Below are 20021 nucleotides of genomic sequence, written 5' to 3'. Positions count from 1 at the left end.
AAAAGTGTTATCGCTCATAAATATACCCATCAGAAAGTGTTATCGCTCATAAATATACCCATCAAAAAGTGTTATCGCTCATAAATATACCCATCAAAAAGTGTTATCGCTCATAAATATACCCATCAAAAAGTGTTATCGCTCATAAATATACCCATCAAAAAGTGTTATCGCTCATAAATATACCCATCAAAAAGTGTTATCGCTCATAAATATACCTATCAAAAAGTGTTATCTCTCATAAATATACCCATCAAAAAGTGTTATCTCTCATAAATATACCTATCAAAAAGTGTTATCGCTCATAAATATACCCATCAAAAAGTGTTATCTGTCATAAATATACCCATCAAAAAGTGTTATCTCTCATAAATATACCTATCAAAAAGTGTTATCGCTCATAAATATACCCATCAAAAAGTGTTATCGCTCATAAATATACCTATCAAAAAGTGTTATCTCTCATAAATATACCTATCAAAAAGTGTTATCGCTCATAAATATACCCATCAAAAAGTGTTATCGCTCATAAATATACCTATCAAAAAGTGTTATCTCTCATAAATATACCTATCAAAAAGTGTTATCGCTCATAAATATACCCATCAAAAAGTGTTGTCTCTCATAAATATACCTATCAAAAAGTGTTATCTCTCATAAATATACCTATCAAAAAGTGTTATCTCTCATAAATATACCCATCAAAAAGTGTTATCTGTCATAAATATAACCATCAAAAAGTGTTGTCTCTCATAAATATACCCATCAAAAAGTGTTATCGCTCATAAATATACCCATCAAAAAGTGTTATCGCTCATAAATATACCTATCAAAAAGTGTTATCTCTCATAAATATACCTATCAAAAAGTGTTATCTCTCATAAATATACCTATCAAAAAGTGTTATCTCTCATAAATATACCTATCAAAAAGTGTTATCTGTCATAAATATAACCATCAAAAAGTGTTGTCTCTCATAAATATACCTATCAAAAAGTGTTATCTGTCATAAATATACCCATCAAAAAGTGTTATCGCTCATAAATATACCCATCAAAAAGTGTTATCGCTCATAAATATACCTATCAAAAAGTGTTATCGCTCATAAATATACCCATCAAAAAGTGTTATCGCTCATAAATATACCCATCAAAAAGTGTTATCGCTCATAAATATACCCATCAAAAAGTGTTATTGCTCATATATATACCTATCAAAAAGTGTTATCTCTCATAAATATACCTATCAAAAAGTGTTATCGCTCATAAATATACCTATCAAAAAGTGTTGTCTCTCATAAATATACCTATCAAAAAGTGTTATCTGTCATAAATATACCTATCAAAAAGTGTTATCGCTCATAAATATACCCATCAAAAAGTGTTATCTCTCATAAATATACCCATCAAAAAGTGTTATCGCTCATAAATATACCCATCAAAAAGTGTTATCGCTCATAAATATACCCATCAAAAAGTGTTATCGCTCATAAATATACCTATCAAAAAGTGTTATCTCTCATAAATATACCTATCAAAAAGTGTTATCTCTCATAAATATAACCATCAAAAAGTGTTGTCTCTCATAAATATACCCATTAAAAAGTGTTATCGCTCATAAATATACCTATCAAAAAGTGTTATCTCTCATAAATATACCTATCAAAAAGTGTTATCTGTCATAAATATACCCATCAAAAAGTGTTATCTCTCATAAATATAACCATCAAAAAGTGTTGTCTCTCATAAATATACCCATTAAAAAGTGTTATCGCTCATAAATATACCTATCAAAAAGTGTTATCTCTCATAAATATACCTATCAAAAAGTGTTATCTGTCATAAATATAACCATCAAAAAGTGTTATCGCTCATAAATATACCTATCAAAAAGTGTTATCTCTCATAAATATACCTATCAAAAAGTGTTATCTGTCATAAATATAACCATCAAAAAGTGTTATCTCTCATAAATATACCCATCAAAAAGTGTTATCGCTCATAAATATACCCATCAAAAAGTGTTATCGCTCATAAATATACCCATCAAAAAGTGTTATCGCTCATAAATATACCCATCAAAAAGTGTTATCGCTCATAAATATACCCATCAAAAAGTGTTATCGCTCATAAATATACCCATCAAAAAGTGTTATCGCTCATAAATATACCCATCAAAAAGTGTTATCGCTCATAAATATACCTATCAAAAAGTGTTATCTCTCATAAATATACCCATCAAAAAGTGTTATCTCTCATAAATATACCTATCAAAAAGTGTTATCGCTCATAAATATACCCATCAAAAAGTGTTATCGCTCATAAATATACCCATCAAAAAGTGTTATCTCTCATAAATATACCTATCAAAAAGTGTTATCTCTCATAAATATAACCATCAAAAAGTGTTGTCTCTCATAAATATACCCATCAAAAAGTGTTATCTGTCATAAATATACCCATCAAAAAGTGTTATCTCTCATAAATATACCCATCAAAAAGTGTTATCGCTCATAAATATACCCATCAAAAAGTGTTATCTGTCATAAATATACCCATCAAAAAGTGTTATCTGTCATAAATATAACCATCAAAAAGTGTTATCTGTCATAAATATAACCATCAAAAAGTGTTGTCTCTCATAAATATACCCATCAAAAAGTGTTATCGCTCATAAATATACCCATCAAAAAGTGTTATCGCTCATAAATATACCCATCAAAAAGTGTTATCTCTCATAAATATACCTATCAAAAAGTGTTATCTCTCATAAATATACCTATCAAAAAGTGTTATCTGTCATAAATATAACCATCAAAAAGTGTTGTCTCTCATAAATATACCTATCAAAAAGTGTTATCTGTCATAAATATACCCATCAAAAAGTGTTATTGCTCATAAATATACCCATCAAAAAGTGTTATCGCTCATAAATATACCCATCAAAAAGTGTTATCGCTCATAAATATACCCATCAAAAAGTGTTATCGCTCATAAATATACCTATCAAAAAGTGTTATCTCTCATAAATATACCTATCAAAAAGTGTTATCGCTCATAAATATACCTATCAAAAAGTGTTGTCTCTCATAAATATACCTATCAAAAAGTGTTATCTGTCATAAATATACCTATCAAAAAGTGTTATCGCTCATAAATATACCCATCAAAAAGTGTTATCGCTCATAAATATACCCATCAAAAAGTGTTATCGCTCATAAATATACCCATCAAAAAGTGTTATCGCTCATAAATATACCCATTAAAAAGTGTTATCGCTCATAAATATACCCATCAAAAAGTGTTATCGCTCATAAATATACCTATCAAAAAGTGTTATCTCTCATAAATATACCTATCAAAAAGTGTTATCTCTCATAAATATACCTATCAAAAAGTGTTATCTCTCATAAATATAACCATCAAAAAGTGTTGTCTCTCATAAATATACCCATTAAAAAGTGTTATCGCTCATAAATATACCTATCAAAAAGTGTTATCTCTCATAAATATACCTATCAAAAAGTGTTATCTGTCATAAATATACCCATCAAAAAGTGTTGTCGCTCATAAATATAACCATCAAAAAGTGTTATCGCTCATAAATATACCTATCAAAAAGTGTTATCGCTCATAAATATACCCATCAAAAAGTGTTATCGCTCATAAATATACCCATCAAAAAGTGTTATCGCTCATAAATATACCCATCAAAAAGTGTTATCGCTCATAAATATACCCATCAAAAAGTGTTATCGCTCATAAATATACCTATCAAAAAGTGTTATCTCTCATAAATATACCCATCAAAAAGTGTTATCTCTCATAAATATACCTATCAAAAAGTGTTATCGCTCATAAATATACCCATCAAAAAGTGTTATCGATCATAAATATACCCATCAAAAAGTGTTATCTCTCATAAATATACCCATCAAAAAGTGTTATCGCTCATAAATATACCCATCAAAAAGTGTTATCTCTCATAAATATACCTATCAAAAAGTGTTATCGCTCATAAATATACCCATCAAAAAGTGTTGTCTCTCATAAATATACCCATCAAAAAGTGTTATCTCTCATAAATATACCTATCAAAAAGTGTTATCTCTCATAAATATACCCATCAAAAAGTGTTATCTGTCATAAATATACCTATCAAAAAGTGTTATCGCTCATAAATATACCCATCAAAAAGTGTTATCTCTCATAAATATACCCATCAAAAAGTGTTATCGCTCATAAATATACCCATCAAAAAGTGTTATCGCTCATAAATATACCCATCAAAAAGTGTTATCGCTCATAAATATACCTATCAAAAAGTGTTATCTCTCATAAATATACCTATCAAAAAGTGTTATCTCTCATAAATATACCTATCAAAAAGTGTTATCTCTCATAAATATAACCATCAAAAAGTGTTGTCTCTCATAAATATACCCATTAAAAAGTGTTATCGCTCATAAATATACCTATCAAAAAGTGTTATCTCTCATAAATATACCTATCAAAAAGTGTTATCTGTCATAAATATACCCATCAAAAAGTGTTATCTCTCATAAATATAACCATCAAAAAGTGTTGTCTCTCATAAATATACCCATTAAAAAGTGTTATCGCTCATAAATATACCTATCAAAAAGTGTTATCTCTCATAAATATACCTATCAAAAAGTGTTATCTGTCATAAATATAACCATCAAAAAGTGTTATCGCTCATAAATATACCTATCAAAAAGTGTTATCTCTCATAAATATACCTATCAAAAAGTGTTATCTGTCATAAATATAACCATCAAAAAGTGTTATCTCTCATAAATATACCCATCAAAAAGTGTTATCGCTCATAAATATACCCATCAAAAAGTGTTATCGCTCATAAATATACCCATCAAAAAGTGTTATCGCTCATAAATATACCCATCAAAAAGTGTTATCGCTCATAAATATACCCATCAAAAAGTGTTATCGCTCATAAATATACCCATCAAAAAGTGTTATCGCTCATAAATATACCCATCAAAAAGTGTTATCGCTCATAAATATACCCATTAAAAAGTGTTATCGCTCATAAATATACCCATCAAAAAGTGTTATCGCTCATAAATATACCTATCAAAAAGTGTTATCTCTCATAAATATACCTATCAAAAAGTGTTATCTCTCATAAATATACCTATCAAAAAGTGTTATCTCTCATAAATATAACCATCAAAAAGTGTTGTCTCTCATAAATATACCCATTAAAAAGTGTTATCGCTCATAAATATACCTATCAAAAAGTGTTATCTCTCATAAATATACCTATCAAAAAGTGTTATCTGTCATAAATATACCCATCAAAAAGTGTTGTCGCTCATAAATATAACCATCAAAAAGTGTTATCGCTCATAAATATACCTATCAAAAAGTGTTATCGCTCATAAATATACCCATCAAAAAGTGTTATCGCTCATAAATATACCCATCAAAAAGTGTTATCGCTCATAAATATACCCATCAAAAAGTGTTATCGCTCATAAATATACCCATCAAAAAGTGTTATCGCTCATAAATATACCCATCAAAAAGTGTTATCGCTCATAAATATACCTATCAAAAAGTGTTATCTCTCATAAATATACCCATCAAAAAGTGTTATCTCTCATAAATATACCTATCAAAAAGTGTTATCGCTCATAAATATACCCATCAAAAAGTGTTATCGATCATAAATATACCCATCAAAAAGTGTTATCTCTCATAAATATACCCATCAAAAAGTGTTATCGCTCATAAATATACCCATCAAAAAGTGTTATCGCTCATAAATATACCCATCAAAAAGTGTTATCTCTCATAAATATACCTATCAAAAAGTGTTATCGCTCATAAATATACCCATCAAAAAGTGTTGTCTCTCATAAATATACCCATCAAAAAGTGTTATCTCTCATAAATATACCTATCAAAAAGTGTTATCTCTCATAAATATACCCATCAAAAAGTGTTGTCTCTCATAAATATACCCATCAAAAAGTGTTGTCTCTCATAAATATACCTATCAAAAAGTGTTATCGCTCATAAATATAACCATCAAAAAGTGTTGTCTCTCATAAATATACCTATCAAAAAGTGTTATCGCTCATAAATATACCTATCAAAAAGTGTTATCGCTCATAAATATACCCATCAAAAAGTGTTATCTCTCATAAATATACCCATCAAAAAGTGTTATCGCTCATAAATATACCCATCAAAAAGTGTTATCTCTCATAAATATACCCATCAAAAAGTGTTATCGCTCATAAATATACCCATCAAAAAGTGTTATCGCTCATAAATATACCTATCAAAAAGTGTTATCTCTCATAAATATACCTATCAAAAAGTGTTATCGCTCATAAATATACCCATCAAAAAGTGTTGTCTCTCATAAATATACCTATCAAAAAGTGTTATCTCTCATAAATATACCTATCAAAAAGTGTTATCTCTCATAAATATACCCATCAAAAAGTGTTATCTGTCATAAATATAACCATCAAAAAGTGTTGTCTCTCATAAATATACCCATCAAAAAGTGTTATCGCTCATAAATATACCCATCAAAAAGTGTTATCGCTCATAAATATACCCATCAAAAAGTGTTATCGCTCATTAATATACCTATCAAAAAGTGTTATCTCTCATAAATATACCCATCAAAAAGTGTTATCTCTCATAAATATACCTATCAAAAAGTGTTATCGCTCATTAATATACCTATCAAAAAGTGTTATCGCTCATAAATATACCCATCAAAAAGTGTTATCTCTCATAAATATACCCATCAAAAAGTGTTATCGCTCATAAATATACCTATCAAAAAGTGTTATCGCTCATAAATATACCTATCAAAAAGTGTTATCTCTCATAAATATACCTATCAAAAAGTGTTATCTGTCATAAATATAACCATCAAAAAGTGTTGTCTCTCATAAATATACCTATCAAAAAGTGTTATCTGTCATAAATATACCCATCAAAAAGTGTTATCGCTCATAAATATACCCATCAAAAAGTGTTATCGCTCATAAATATACCTATCAAAAAGTGTTATCGCTCATAAATATACCCATCAAAAAGTGTTATCGCTCATAAATATACCCATCAAAAAGTGTTATCGCTCATAAATATACCCATCAAAAAGTGTTATTGCTCATATATATACCTATCAAAAAGTGTTATCTCTCATAAATATACCTATCAAAAAGTGTTATCGCTCATAAATATACCTATCAAAAAGTGTTGTCTCTCATAAATATACCTATCAAAAAGTGTTATCTGTCATAAATATACCTATCAAAAAGTGTTATCGCTCATAAATATACCCATCAAAAAGTGTTATCTCTCATAAATATACCCATCAAAAAGTGTTATCGCTCATAAATATACCCATCAAAAAGTGTTATCGCTCATAAATATACCCATCAAAAAGTGTTATCGCTCATAAATATACCTATCAAAAAGTGTTATCTCTCATAAATATACCTATCAAAAAGTGTTATCTCTCATAAATATACCTATCAAAAAGTGTTATCTCTCATAAATATAACCATCAAAAAGTGTTGTCTCTCATAAATATACCCATTAAAAAGTGTTATCGCTCATAAATATACCTATCAAAAAGTGTTATCTCTCATAAATATACCTATCAAAAAGTGTTATCTGTCATAAATATACCCATCAAAAAGTGTTATCTCTCATAAATATAACCATCAAAAAGTGTTGTCTCTCATAAATATACCCATTAAAAAGTGTTATCGCTCATAAATATACCTATCAAAAAGTGTTATCTCTCATAAATATACCTATCAAAAAGTGTTATCTGTCATAAATATAACCATCAAAAAGTGTTATCGCTCATAAATATACCTATCAAAAAGTGTTATCTCTCATAAATATACCTATCAAAAAGTGTTATCTGTCATAAATATAACCATCAAAAAGTGTTATCTCTCATAAATATACCCATCAAAAAGTGTTATCGCTCATAAATATACCCATCAAAAAGTGTTATCGCTCATAAATATACCCATCAAAAAGTGTTATCGCTCATAAATATACCCATCAAAAAGTGTTATCGCTCATAAATATACCCATCAAAAAGTGTTATCGCTCATAAATATACCCATCAAAAAGTGTTATCGCTCATAAATATACCCATCAAAAAGTGTTATCGCTCATAAATATACCTATCAAAAAGTGTTATCTCTCATAAATATACCCATCAAAAGTTATCGCTCATAAATATACCCATCAAAAAGTGTTATCGCTCATAAATATACCCATCAAAAAGTGTTATCGCTCATAAATATACCCATCAAAAAGTGTTATCGCTCATAAATATACCTATCAAAAAGTGTTATCTCTCATAAATATACCCATCAAAAAGTGTTATCTCTCATAAATATACCTATCAAAAAGTGTTATCGCTCATAAATATACCCATCAAAAAGTGTTATCGCTCATAAATATACCCATCAAAAAGTGTTATCTGTCATAAATATACCCATCAAAAAGTGTTATCTCTCATAAATATACCTATCAAAAAGTGTTATCTCTCATAAATATAACCATCAAAAAGTGTTGTCTCTCATAAATATACCCATCAAAAAGTGTTATCTGTCATAAATATACCCATCAAAAAGTGTTATCGCTCATAAATATACCTATCAAAAAGTGTTATCGCTCATAAATATACCCATCAAAAAGTGTTATCGCTCATAAATATACCTATCAAAAAGTGTTATCTCTCATAAATATACCTATCAAAAAGTGTTATCTCTCATAAATATACCCATCAAAAAGTGTTATCTCTCATAAATATACCCATCAAAAAGTGTTATCTGTCATAAATATACCCATCAAAAAGTGTTATCTGTCATAAATATAACCATCAAAAAGTGTTATCTGTCATAAATATAACCATCAAAAAGTGTTGTCTCTCATAAATATACCCATCAAAAAGTGTTATCGCTCATAAATATACCCATCAAAAAGTGTTATCGCTCATAAATATACCCATCAAAAAGTGTTATCTCTCATAAATATACCTATCAAAAAGTGTTATCTCTCATAAATATACCTATCAAAAAGTGTTATCTCTCATAAATATACCTATCAAAAAGTGTTATCTGTCATAAATATAACCATCAAAAAGTGTTGTCTCTCATAAATATACCTATCAAAAAGTGTTATCTGTCATAAATATACCCATCAAAAAGTGTTATTGCTCATAAATATACCCATCAAAAAGTGTTATCGCTCATAAATATACCCATCAAAAAGTGTTATCGCTCATAAATATACCCATCAAAAAGTGTTATCGCTCATAAATATACCTATCAAAAAGTGTTATCTCTCATAAATATACCTATCAAAAAGTGTTATCGCTCATAAATATACCTATCAGAAAGTGTTGTCTCTCATAAATATACCTATCAAAAAGTGTTATCTGTCATAAATATACCTATCAAAAAGTGTTATCGCTCATAAATATACCCATCAAAAAGTGTTATCGCTCATAAATATACCCATCAAAAAGTGTTATCGCTCATAAATATACCCATCAAAAAGTGTTATCGCTCATAAATATACCCATTAAAAAGTGTTATCGCTCATAAATATACCCATCAAAAAGTGTTATCGCTCATAAATATACCTATCAAAAAGTGTTATCTCTCATAAATATACCTATCAAAAAGTGTTATCTCTCATAAATATACCTATCAAAAAGTGTTATCTCTCATAAATATAACCATCAAAAAGTGTTGTCTCTCATAAATATACCCATTAAAAAGTGTTATCGCTCATAAATATACCTATCAAAAAGTGTTATCTCTCATAAATATACCTATCAAAAAGTGTTATCTGTCATAAATATACCCATCAAAAAGTGTTATCGCTCATAAATATAACCATCAAAAAGTGTTATCGCTCATAAATATACCTATCAAAAAGTGTTATCGCTCATAAATATACCCATCAAAAAGTGTTATCGCTCATAAATATACCCATCAAAAAGTGTTATCGCTCATAAATATACCCATCAAAAAGTGTTATCGCTCATAAATATACCTATCAAAAAGTGTTGTCTCTCATAAATATACCCATCAAAAAGTGTTATCTCTCATAAATATACCTATCAAAAAGTGTTATCGCTCATAAATATACCCATCAAAAAGTGTTATCGCTCATAAATATACCCATCAAAAAGTGTTATCGCTCATAAATATACCCATCAAAAAGTGTTATCGCTCATAAATATACCTATCAAAAAGTGTTGTCTCTCATAAATATACCCATCAAAAAGTGTTATCTCTCATAAATATACCTATCAAAAAGTGTTATCGCTCATAAATATACCCATCAAAAAGTGTTATCTCTCATAAATATAACCATCAAAAAGTGTTGTCTCTCATAAATATACCCATTAAAAAGTGTTATCGCTCATAAATATACCTATCAAAAAGTGTTATCTCTCATAAATATACCTATCAAAAAGTGTTATCTGTCATAAATATAACCATCAAAAAGTGTTGTCTCTCATAAATATACCTATCAAAAAGTGTTATCTCTCATAAATATACCTATCAAAAAGTGTTATCTCTCATAAATATACCTATCAAAAAGTGTTATCTCTCATAAATATACCCATCAAAAAGTGTTATCTCTCATAAATATACCTATCAAAAAGTGTTAGGCCACAATTAAAAATATTTCAGTTTGCCCAAACCCGACCCATGATGACTGGGTGTGGGTAGGTAGGTAGGCAAATTCTTTTTTTTTTTTTTTTTTTTTATCAGAATTTGCATGAAAATATTAAAAGATCTGTACATCTTTTTTTTCCGTCAAACCTTTGTAGAGAAAACCAAAAGCCATGAATTTAAAACCTCTATAAATAAATTAGTCTACTATATGATTTGTATCCTGAGATGTTTATAACACTGACAATTGCTAGCTGTGTAAAAGGGCTTGTGGATTTATGAAGTGATTTTCAACAGTGCCATCAACACGATGTTTGTGTAAAAAAAATATCAGCTGATTATGTAATGATTAAATTTGTTTGCAGTTTTTAAATCCTATTTCTATTAAAATAGATTAAATGTCCTAAAATATTTATATGAATTATTATCTACCATCCTTAGTTTGTGTCTTTTTTATGTTTTGAAAACAAATTTGTATTTACATTATCACACAGGTAAACTAATTTGGCTATAAATAGATCAAAGCATGTTCTGTAGAATCTCAAAACTAAAAACGTATTTGTTATAACTTTATTTCTTTAAAAAATCAAGTTTAAATTTTTGAAAATAATCATTATTGATAAAATATAATTGCATAAAGTTAACGTTTTCTGAAGACTATTGATTTTTAGGTCATGGTTCTAGAGGCTTCCTCACAAATTTGTATACAAATCCAATATGGCGTCCATAACATGTTTTTACTTTTGCACATGTGAAAAAAATATTTCTGTCAAAAGTCAGATTTCTCTTGTCAAAAGGGATTTATATTGCAATAAATTATTCAGAGGGAGTTACATTCAGTTAAGATTATATTTCTGATTCTGTGAACAATTATAGTTTTATCAAATTCTCCCAAACAGCAATTAACGTACTGATCTTGTCTAATGAGACTTATAAATTTGAACTATTTGAATAAAAGGGCATCTAATTTACATGATAAAGAAAGATTATAATTAAAGACAACAATTTATCAAGAAATAATTCCTTTTTATTCTGTAAAAACAAAATCTTCTTGCAAGATTGTAAATTCGCAACTTCCGGATTCATTTCCTGTCAGAATAACATTGAAAATATTCGATTGCACATGGTTTTGAACAAATCTACCTGAATATTCTTATCAGATATTCGATAACACGATGAAATTAACATTGAGCATATAGGTAAGGGTTTGGTAGTACAGACAACTACAGGGTTAAAAAAAACTGTGCCACTTCACATGTTTTACTTTACGTTCGTTAAATCAGAAGATAAAAAGAGAGAACATCGAATATCGATTAACTGCGTCTTTTATACGCTTTCTTTTAATCTTATTCACAGTTACTTTCAAACGCAAAGATGACAAACATTAAGTTTTGTACGATGACGGAGCGGACCCAAAAAAAATCCGAAAAAAAAATTCTTCAAAAAAACGTCAAAAAAAGAATTTGAGTCGGCGGGTTTATTTTGGGTCGGTCGCGTTTGGGCAAACATACAATCTTTTTATTTTGGCCTTATCTGTCATAAATATACCCATCAAAAAGTGTTATCGCTCATAAATATACCCATTAAAAAGTGTTATCGCTCATAAATATACCCATCAAAAAGTGTTATCGCTCATAAATATACCCATCAAAAAGTGTTATCTCTCATAGATATACCAATCAAAAATTTAACTACAGTTCGCTAAAATCACATATCACAATGTGAAACAATGAAATAATGTCAGGGTTATTCCAGAAAAAAATGTATGGGGGGGGGGGGGCGGGGGGGGGGTTGGAAGGCACATTGTATTAATAAAACATGGGTGATGGGTATCAGAGCAACTTTTCACACTATAATGCACTATAATTCTCAATTACAATTGTCTGGGTGGCGGGTGCTGACAAAAACTGCCTTCCAACCCTCCCATACATTTTTTTCTGGAATAGCCCTCATAAAAATCCAACCATAAATATGAATAAGATGAACTATTTCTGTCTAAATAATCTTAAATACCAGATCTATATTTTATTCAATTATTAAGAACTATTTCTGTCTAAATAATCTTCAATACCAGATCTATATTTTATTCAATTATTAAAAGAAAACTTGACCTGTAAATTTAATATTTGAAAATTATATTTTTCAGCAAACCCTGCGTATGAGGATTAAAATTTCTTATAGTCATAATGGACAAACTGTTACAGACATGGGGGAAGTCAATTCATTCCCTGCGACATTGTGGCAATGATAAAACGTTTTACCGACCTTCATTCTTCATCTAGTGCAAGCTTCATTTGTGTCACATGATCACCATAGGATCTGTGAATGACAATTGTAGTAAATTATTGCTCATCATGTGATAATCTGTGTCCAAGACTTAATGTCGCTATTTGTTAAGATGTCAAAGTGGCTAATATATTCTTTAATATTATATGAGGGAATGTGGACTTTAGCATATTTAGAAAAGTTTGCAGGCAGATTGGATCTGAAGAATTCTGAAAATGTTTGCTAATGAAATACTGATTGACTTTTAACTGGATAATTTGGAGACACATTCTGATGAGTTTGTTGAATGAGATATCCAGCCAGCTGTTACATTTGTTATGTCTGTAATAGAAATTACACAAAATGTTTTTGATGTTTGAATTTTTAAACTGAATTCAGCAGTCTTTATCATTATCAGCATTTATTTATTACAAATACACGTTTCTTATGCAAAAATTTGGTATTAATGAGATTTTCTGTTCTTTCAGAAATAGATATCAGTATAAAAAAAGTATCAAAATTTTAAAGGAGCATTGAATAAAATACTTGGTTGTGTGGAAGAAGAATGCAATTGTAGTGACATGTTTTTTCTTAGCTTATTATGCCTTAAATGTTTAATCCAAAAAATTTAAGAATTAGCGTTTAAAGTCATTATTTCTATTGAGGTCCTGTTAGTCAGAGTTCAGACATAATGATGTTAGAATTTTCTGACTTTCTGGAGGCAGAATGAGTTTGGTTTTAGAATCAAATAAAGTAAAAGTCTGACTGAGTGCATTGTCCTCACTTAAATCACAATCCCTTTAGAATACAACCATTGTATAGCATATTAGTTTAGTAACTGCCATTGTTGATGACTTGTTAAAGTAAAACTCTTACATAGGCATTATAATGCTTGAAATCAATTGGTACTCAGTGTGGAAAAAACATAATCAGTGTATGGTTGTTAATATTTCACTTTTTTCATACATGATTATATAATTTCACCATTGTATTGAATTATTTTTCTTAACATTTTCATTTTTCACATTCATTGGCATTGTATCGTGTTTCTCTTGTACAATATTCCAATCTAGATCATGCAGTACTGTTTCAGCATTAAATATTTCTATAAATCATGGAGTCGATTATGCAATACTGGGATAAGACACAATTAGTCATAAATTGAAAAAAGTAACATGTTTGGAATACGGAACTGAACTTTATTCTTGTGCACGAATGTACTACTATTTCAGAATAAATTTAACTGCATATATTATTCGATTGAAAATATCTTAATATAATAAATTATACATATACACTAATTGCATGTCATACTAGTATAATTCAGCTGTGAAACCATTATGCATTGAACTCTGATAAGTCTAGATTAATTGTCTAAGCTCATGGGCACAATAGTAGAGGATTTGACAAAAGTTCACATAAATGCACAGTAGGAACAAAATCAAACCCATGGCAGGCACTATAGACTGCAGATAGTTAAGGTTACTTATAAATTTCTTAACACAATGTAGAAAAAATGCAGGGGTATACAAATGTAAATACTTATTTGGATATGATGTTCTAATTTTGGATGTTAAATTGGTTGAGGATTCACTAAAATATGAATGGTTCTGTATAACTAGATTCCACTGTAGTGTTGAAAATATAATGTATATGATGTTTTCTTTTCAATCCCTTTGTTAACATTAAAATTATGTTCAACTCTTAGTTTATTGAAATATAATTTTACTTCTGGGGAAGTATATGTGATAACAATCAAGTGCTGAGATAAAAAAAATAATATTGCTGTGGATTGATTTATATTCATGGATACCAACTTTAATGGAGTGCAAATTTTTTTTTTTTCATGGGTATTGAACTTCCTTAAAACTCTTCATAAAATATCCTTTAGAAAATTTATACTTCTTTGTTGAACATTAGAATTGTTGGTTCACAAGATTTACACTCTAAGAAAATTAGAATCCCACGAATAATAATGAATCCACAGTACACCCAAAAGTGCTACTATACATGTATAAACATTCCATCTGTATCTTTTATGTTTATTTTTTTTGGTAAAACAAAATTAAAATTTAATATAATTGCTATGGTATATCAGCAAAACACAAGAATGTCTATGAAGACATGTTGTTTGAGGCATTTGAAGAATTATTTGTACGAAGGAAGTATGAAAAGATAATTGTAATATTGTCTTAATATACATGTCTATTTGCTGGCTAATGTTAAACAACTACTAATCATTCAGTCAGTGTGGCTTTAAATGTAAACAGATATAGTTTCTATTAAATATCAATCTATTTATCATATGCATGTGATTTTAAAATAGTCCCTTTGTATTGACTTGTATAAGATAAGATATTTTTATTCCAATTAAAGGGCCCATGAATAGCTGATGAACATTGCAACTGTATGCTCCAATTCAAATCATTGATCGTTCAAAAAAAGAGGGGTTCCAACCCCCAGAACCCCACCTCCTGGATCTGCCACTGTGGTCCAAGGGTAAAATTACATTGAAATTATTTTGATAGATTGAAATTTCACAAATCCCCCCCCCAAAAAAAAAGCTTATACAGGATAGTCATTGCATACTTTGAATAATATAACTTGTTGGTAACTTGAGAACATGATATTGAAAATTTTGTTTTGATAGAATTCATCTGCATTGATGTTAAAGATGTACATTCCTATTCTGCTTTCAATTATTCATCTAATTTGACAGATAAATATTGTTGTAGTGTAAGTATTGAAACTTGGTACAAATGGCTTTAAAGAATTAAGCTGTTTATTAGAAAGTCAATATTTTAATAATATAAAGGTATGGAAACTTAAAAGATCAGAGGAAATTAATATTCAATAATTTCTATTGAATTAGGCAAATAGCTGTTGGATATCTTACAGGAAAAAAGGTTAAGGTTGGGGAGGGGGGTTACCTTTTTTCTTTCCTGACATTTTGTACCCATGGGTTGGTTTGCTTTAATAAGGAACCCTAGGACTTTGTATTAATATACATGCACAGTTGTCAAAAATGGATAATGAGAATAGTTATTCATTCTCTACTTTATTTCACTGTAGTGCTAACAAATGCAAAATAAAATGAAAAAAATATTCTTATCTATCAATAAAACTAAATGAAATGTTGCTTAGAGAAATTTTATTTTGCTTTATAACTGTGTTTGCCATTCTGTCAACAAATTATTGAATGTTAAGTTTATTTTATATATGTGATCCTTTGTTTACATTCTAATTTATATCATGCAAAATATAATGTACATATTGTAAATTTCAGGCAATGTGTAAAAAATGGAGATGCTTTTGATTGTTAATGTATTTGTATATGTATGAAGCAGAACAAAAAAGATCCATAAATAAACTGACAACAAAGAAAAATTGTATTCAAGTGTCTTTTTACCTAAACAGCCAAGGTCAATAACAGTTCCATTTACCTGTCAACTTCAACCGGGAAAATACTTTCGTAAAAGTTTTCCTGTCTTTGAAAAGGGAATGATTTTATATTTGCTTGAGTGTGCTCAGTTGTAGGGTTTAAGCAATTGTTCTATCTTCCATGCAGCAATGTCCTGTTTATCCAATTGTTTGAAATTTTACAACACTCTTTGAACACCATCAATTTATGAAAAAAAGTTCTTGGATTCTATGGAAATGAATAATTGAATAATTCAGAAGGGAAAAAAATGGGGACTGCTGCCAAAAGTTGCTGTGCAATAACTTATGGACTGTACAACCAATGCATATCAAATTTTAGTATATTGCACTCAATAACAAAATGGAGGACAAGGTCATTGTAAATTTCCATTTTACATTCCATTGATAAGTTATTGTCCCTGATAGATTGAGGTAAATTTAGATATTGAAGATTTTCACCTATACCATTTAAATCTTATCCTCCTTGATAAATTTGAAAATGACACTTTATTCCAAATCTGTGCAGTAACTTGTGAAAAGTAAAATCACAAAAATACTGAACTCAGAGGAAAATCAATTCGGAAAGTCCATAATCACATGGCAAAATCAAATAACAAAACGCATCAAAAACGAATGGACAAGAACTGTCATATTCCTGACTTGGTACAGGCATTTTCAAATGTAGAAAATGGTGGATTGAACCTGGTTTTATAGCTAGCTAAACCTCTCACTTGTATGACAGTCGCATCAAAACAACTGTTCCACAAATGCTTTTCAAATTTGTATACAAAAGTAAATAACAAAAATACCAAACTCCAAGGAAAATCCAAAACAGAAAGTCTGTCATCAAATAGCAAAATCAAAAGCTCCAACACATCATTAGAATACCAAACAAACCTGTTATATTCCTAACTTTTACAGGCATATCCTTATGGAGAAAATAGTGGATTAAACAAGGTTTTATAGCTGTTATTGATGACAAATGGAAATCAAGGTCAATATTGTAAAATTTGATTTAGTAGTTCATGACTATGGTCCTTGATAGATTGGAAAATGGATCTTTGTGGTTTCCATGCAATAACTTGTGAACCATTCAACCAAACGTTTTAATTTTAATATTTTGTTAGCTACTGTAGTCAAGTTCATTATTGATGTTTCATTTACCCCTCATTAGTCATGGTCTTTGATAGATTGGAAAATAGCACCTGGTCTTATCTTGGCAATAATTTATGAACTATTCAACTAATAGTTCAAAGGAGTAGGTCCGGTAAGACCTCAAATTTCAGGTTTATGTAACGAAATATTTTGGACACTTCTTAGTGTCTTTTTCAATTGATTCAATTAGTTTATGTGAAAGTCATTAAAAACGCTCCGATTCAAGCTTAAATATGAAAAATCTATCAAATATGCAAAAAATCGTCACTTTTCAGATGGATTTTGTCAAAAATGAAAGTGGCCGCATCTGTGTTCATCCTCAACCTTTATATATGTTATGTATTATCATCAAATACAACTTACATTTCAATATTATGAATGAACACGAATGCGGCCACTTTCATTTAAGACGAAAACTGTCTAAAATTTAACTAAAATGCTAAAATTGTGAAGATTTCAGTAATTTAGCAATGATAGTAGTACCTGATATATGTGCATTGTATTGTCAAAAACAGCCCATATTTGTTTAGAAGGAGCATTCTGCTTTCCAATAAATAGCTAAAGGATTACATTTTCACAATTTTGTAAAACTGCTATATTTTGGGGCCAAAAAGGGTTCTTACTGAACCTACTCCTTTTCCTTTTTCTGCCAAACTATTAAAGACGGGAGCAAATAACCAATAGCCTGCAGCACCACTACTGAGTGACATGTTCATCTTAAAATATTTCCATACACCAAATATAGTTGACCTATTGCATATAGTATTAGAAAAAAAAGACCAAAGCATAAAAGCTTATCTTTGACCTCTGAAATATGAAAATGAGATCAAGGTCAGATGAAACCTACCAGTTGCACATGTAAACCTTACAAACAATGCATACACCAAATATAATAGACCTATTGCTTATAGTATCTGAGATATGGACTGAACCACAAAAACTTAACCTTGTTCACTGATCCATGAATGAGGTCGAGGGCAAATGAAAACTGTCTGATGTGCATGAGCACATTGCAAGTTACGCACATACTGAATAAAGTTATTTAATTCTTTTACTCATAATAAGAAAGACATTAACATTCCAAAAAAATTTTAACTTTTTTTCAAGTAGTCGCTGAACCATGAAAATAAGAACAAGGACAATGGACATATGACAGATAGAAACTTCATAGCATAAGGCATATATATATATATATAGATACAAAGTATGAAACATCCAGATTTTCCACCTGAAATATAAAGCTTTTTTATACGACCGCAAAAATTTTAATTTTTTGGTCGTATATTGCTATCACGTTGGCGTCGTCGTCCGAATACTTTTAGTTTTCGCACTCTAACTTTAGTAAAAGTGAATAGAAATCAATGAAATTTTAACACAAGGTTTATGACCACAAAAGGAAGGTTGGGATTGATTTTGGGAATTTTGGTCCCAACATTTTAGGAATAAGGGGCCAAAAAGGGCCCAAATAAGCATTTTCTTGGTTTTCGCACTATAACTTTAGTTTAAGTGAATAGAAATCTATGAAATTTTGACACAAGGTTTATGACCACAAAAGGAAGGTTGGGATTGATTTTGGGAGTTTTGGTTCCAACAGTTTAGGAATTAAGGGCCAAAAAAGGGCCCAAATAAGCATTATTCTTGGTTTTCGCACAATAACTTTAGTATAAGTAAATAGAAATCAATGAAATTTTAACACAAGGTTTATGACCACAAAAGGAAGGTTGGGATTGATTTTTGGAGTTGAGGTCACAACAGTTTATGAATTAAGGGCCAAAAAGGGGCCCAAATAAGCATTATTTTTGGTTTTTGCACCATAACTTTAGTATAAGTAAATAGAAATCTATGAAATTTAAACACAAGGTTTATGACCATAAAAGGAAGGTTGGGTTTGATTTTGGGAGTTTTGGTCCTAACAGTTTAGGAATAAGGGGCCCAAAGGGTCCAAAATTGAACTTTGTGTGATTTCATCAAAACTTGAATAATTAGGGTTCTTTGATATGCCAAATCTAACTATGTATGTAGATTCTTAATTTTTGGTCCCATTTTCAAATTGGTCTACATTAAGGTCCAAAGGGTCCAAAATTAAACTTAGTTTGATTTTAACAAAAATTGAATCCTTGGGGTTCTTTGATATGCTGAATTTAAAAATGTACTTAGATTTTTAATTATTGGCCTAGTTTTCAAGTTGGTCCAAATGGGGGTCCAAAATTAAACTTTGTTTGATTTCATCAAAATTGAATAAATGGGTTCTTTGATATGCCAAATCTAACTGTGTATGTAGATTCTTAATTTTTGGTCCAGTTTTCAAATTGGTCTACATTAAGGTCCAAAGGGTCCAAAATTAAACTAAGTTTGATTTTAACAAAAATTAAATTCTTTGGCTTATTTGATATGCTTTATCTAAATATGTACTTTGATTTTTGATTTTGGGCCCAGTTTTCAAGTTGGT

The 20021-nt window shown here is 29.3% G+C and overlaps 1 protein-coding gene across 3 annotated transcripts in view; it reads left to right on the top strand.

Moving 5' to 3' along the window:
* LOC143079456 (AP-1 complex subunit gamma-1-like) overlaps positions 1 to 16384 on the top strand; it is a 42396-nt gene extending 26012 nt beyond the window's left edge. For all 3 annotated transcript variants that reach the window (XM_076254801.1, XM_076254800.1, XM_076254799.1), the window contains exon 23: positions 12879 to 16384. In XM_076254801.1, the coding sequence (XP_076110916.1) occupies positions 12879 to 12980 (102 nt within the window). In that variant the 3' untranslated portion in view covers positions 12981 to 16384. The remainder of the gene's footprint in view (positions 1 to 12878) is intronic.
* The last annotated feature ends 3637 nt before the right edge of the window (positions 16385 to 20021 follow it).

Source organism: Mytilus galloprovincialis, chromosome 6 (assembly GCF_965363235.1).
Source record: "Mytilus galloprovincialis chromosome 6, xbMytGall1.hap1.1, whole genome shotgun sequence".
NCBI classification, from domain to species: domain Eukaryota; kingdom Metazoa; phylum Mollusca; class Bivalvia; order Mytilida; family Mytilidae; genus Mytilus; species Mytilus galloprovincialis.
This window is presented reverse-complemented; position numbering and strand designations above follow the sequence as displayed.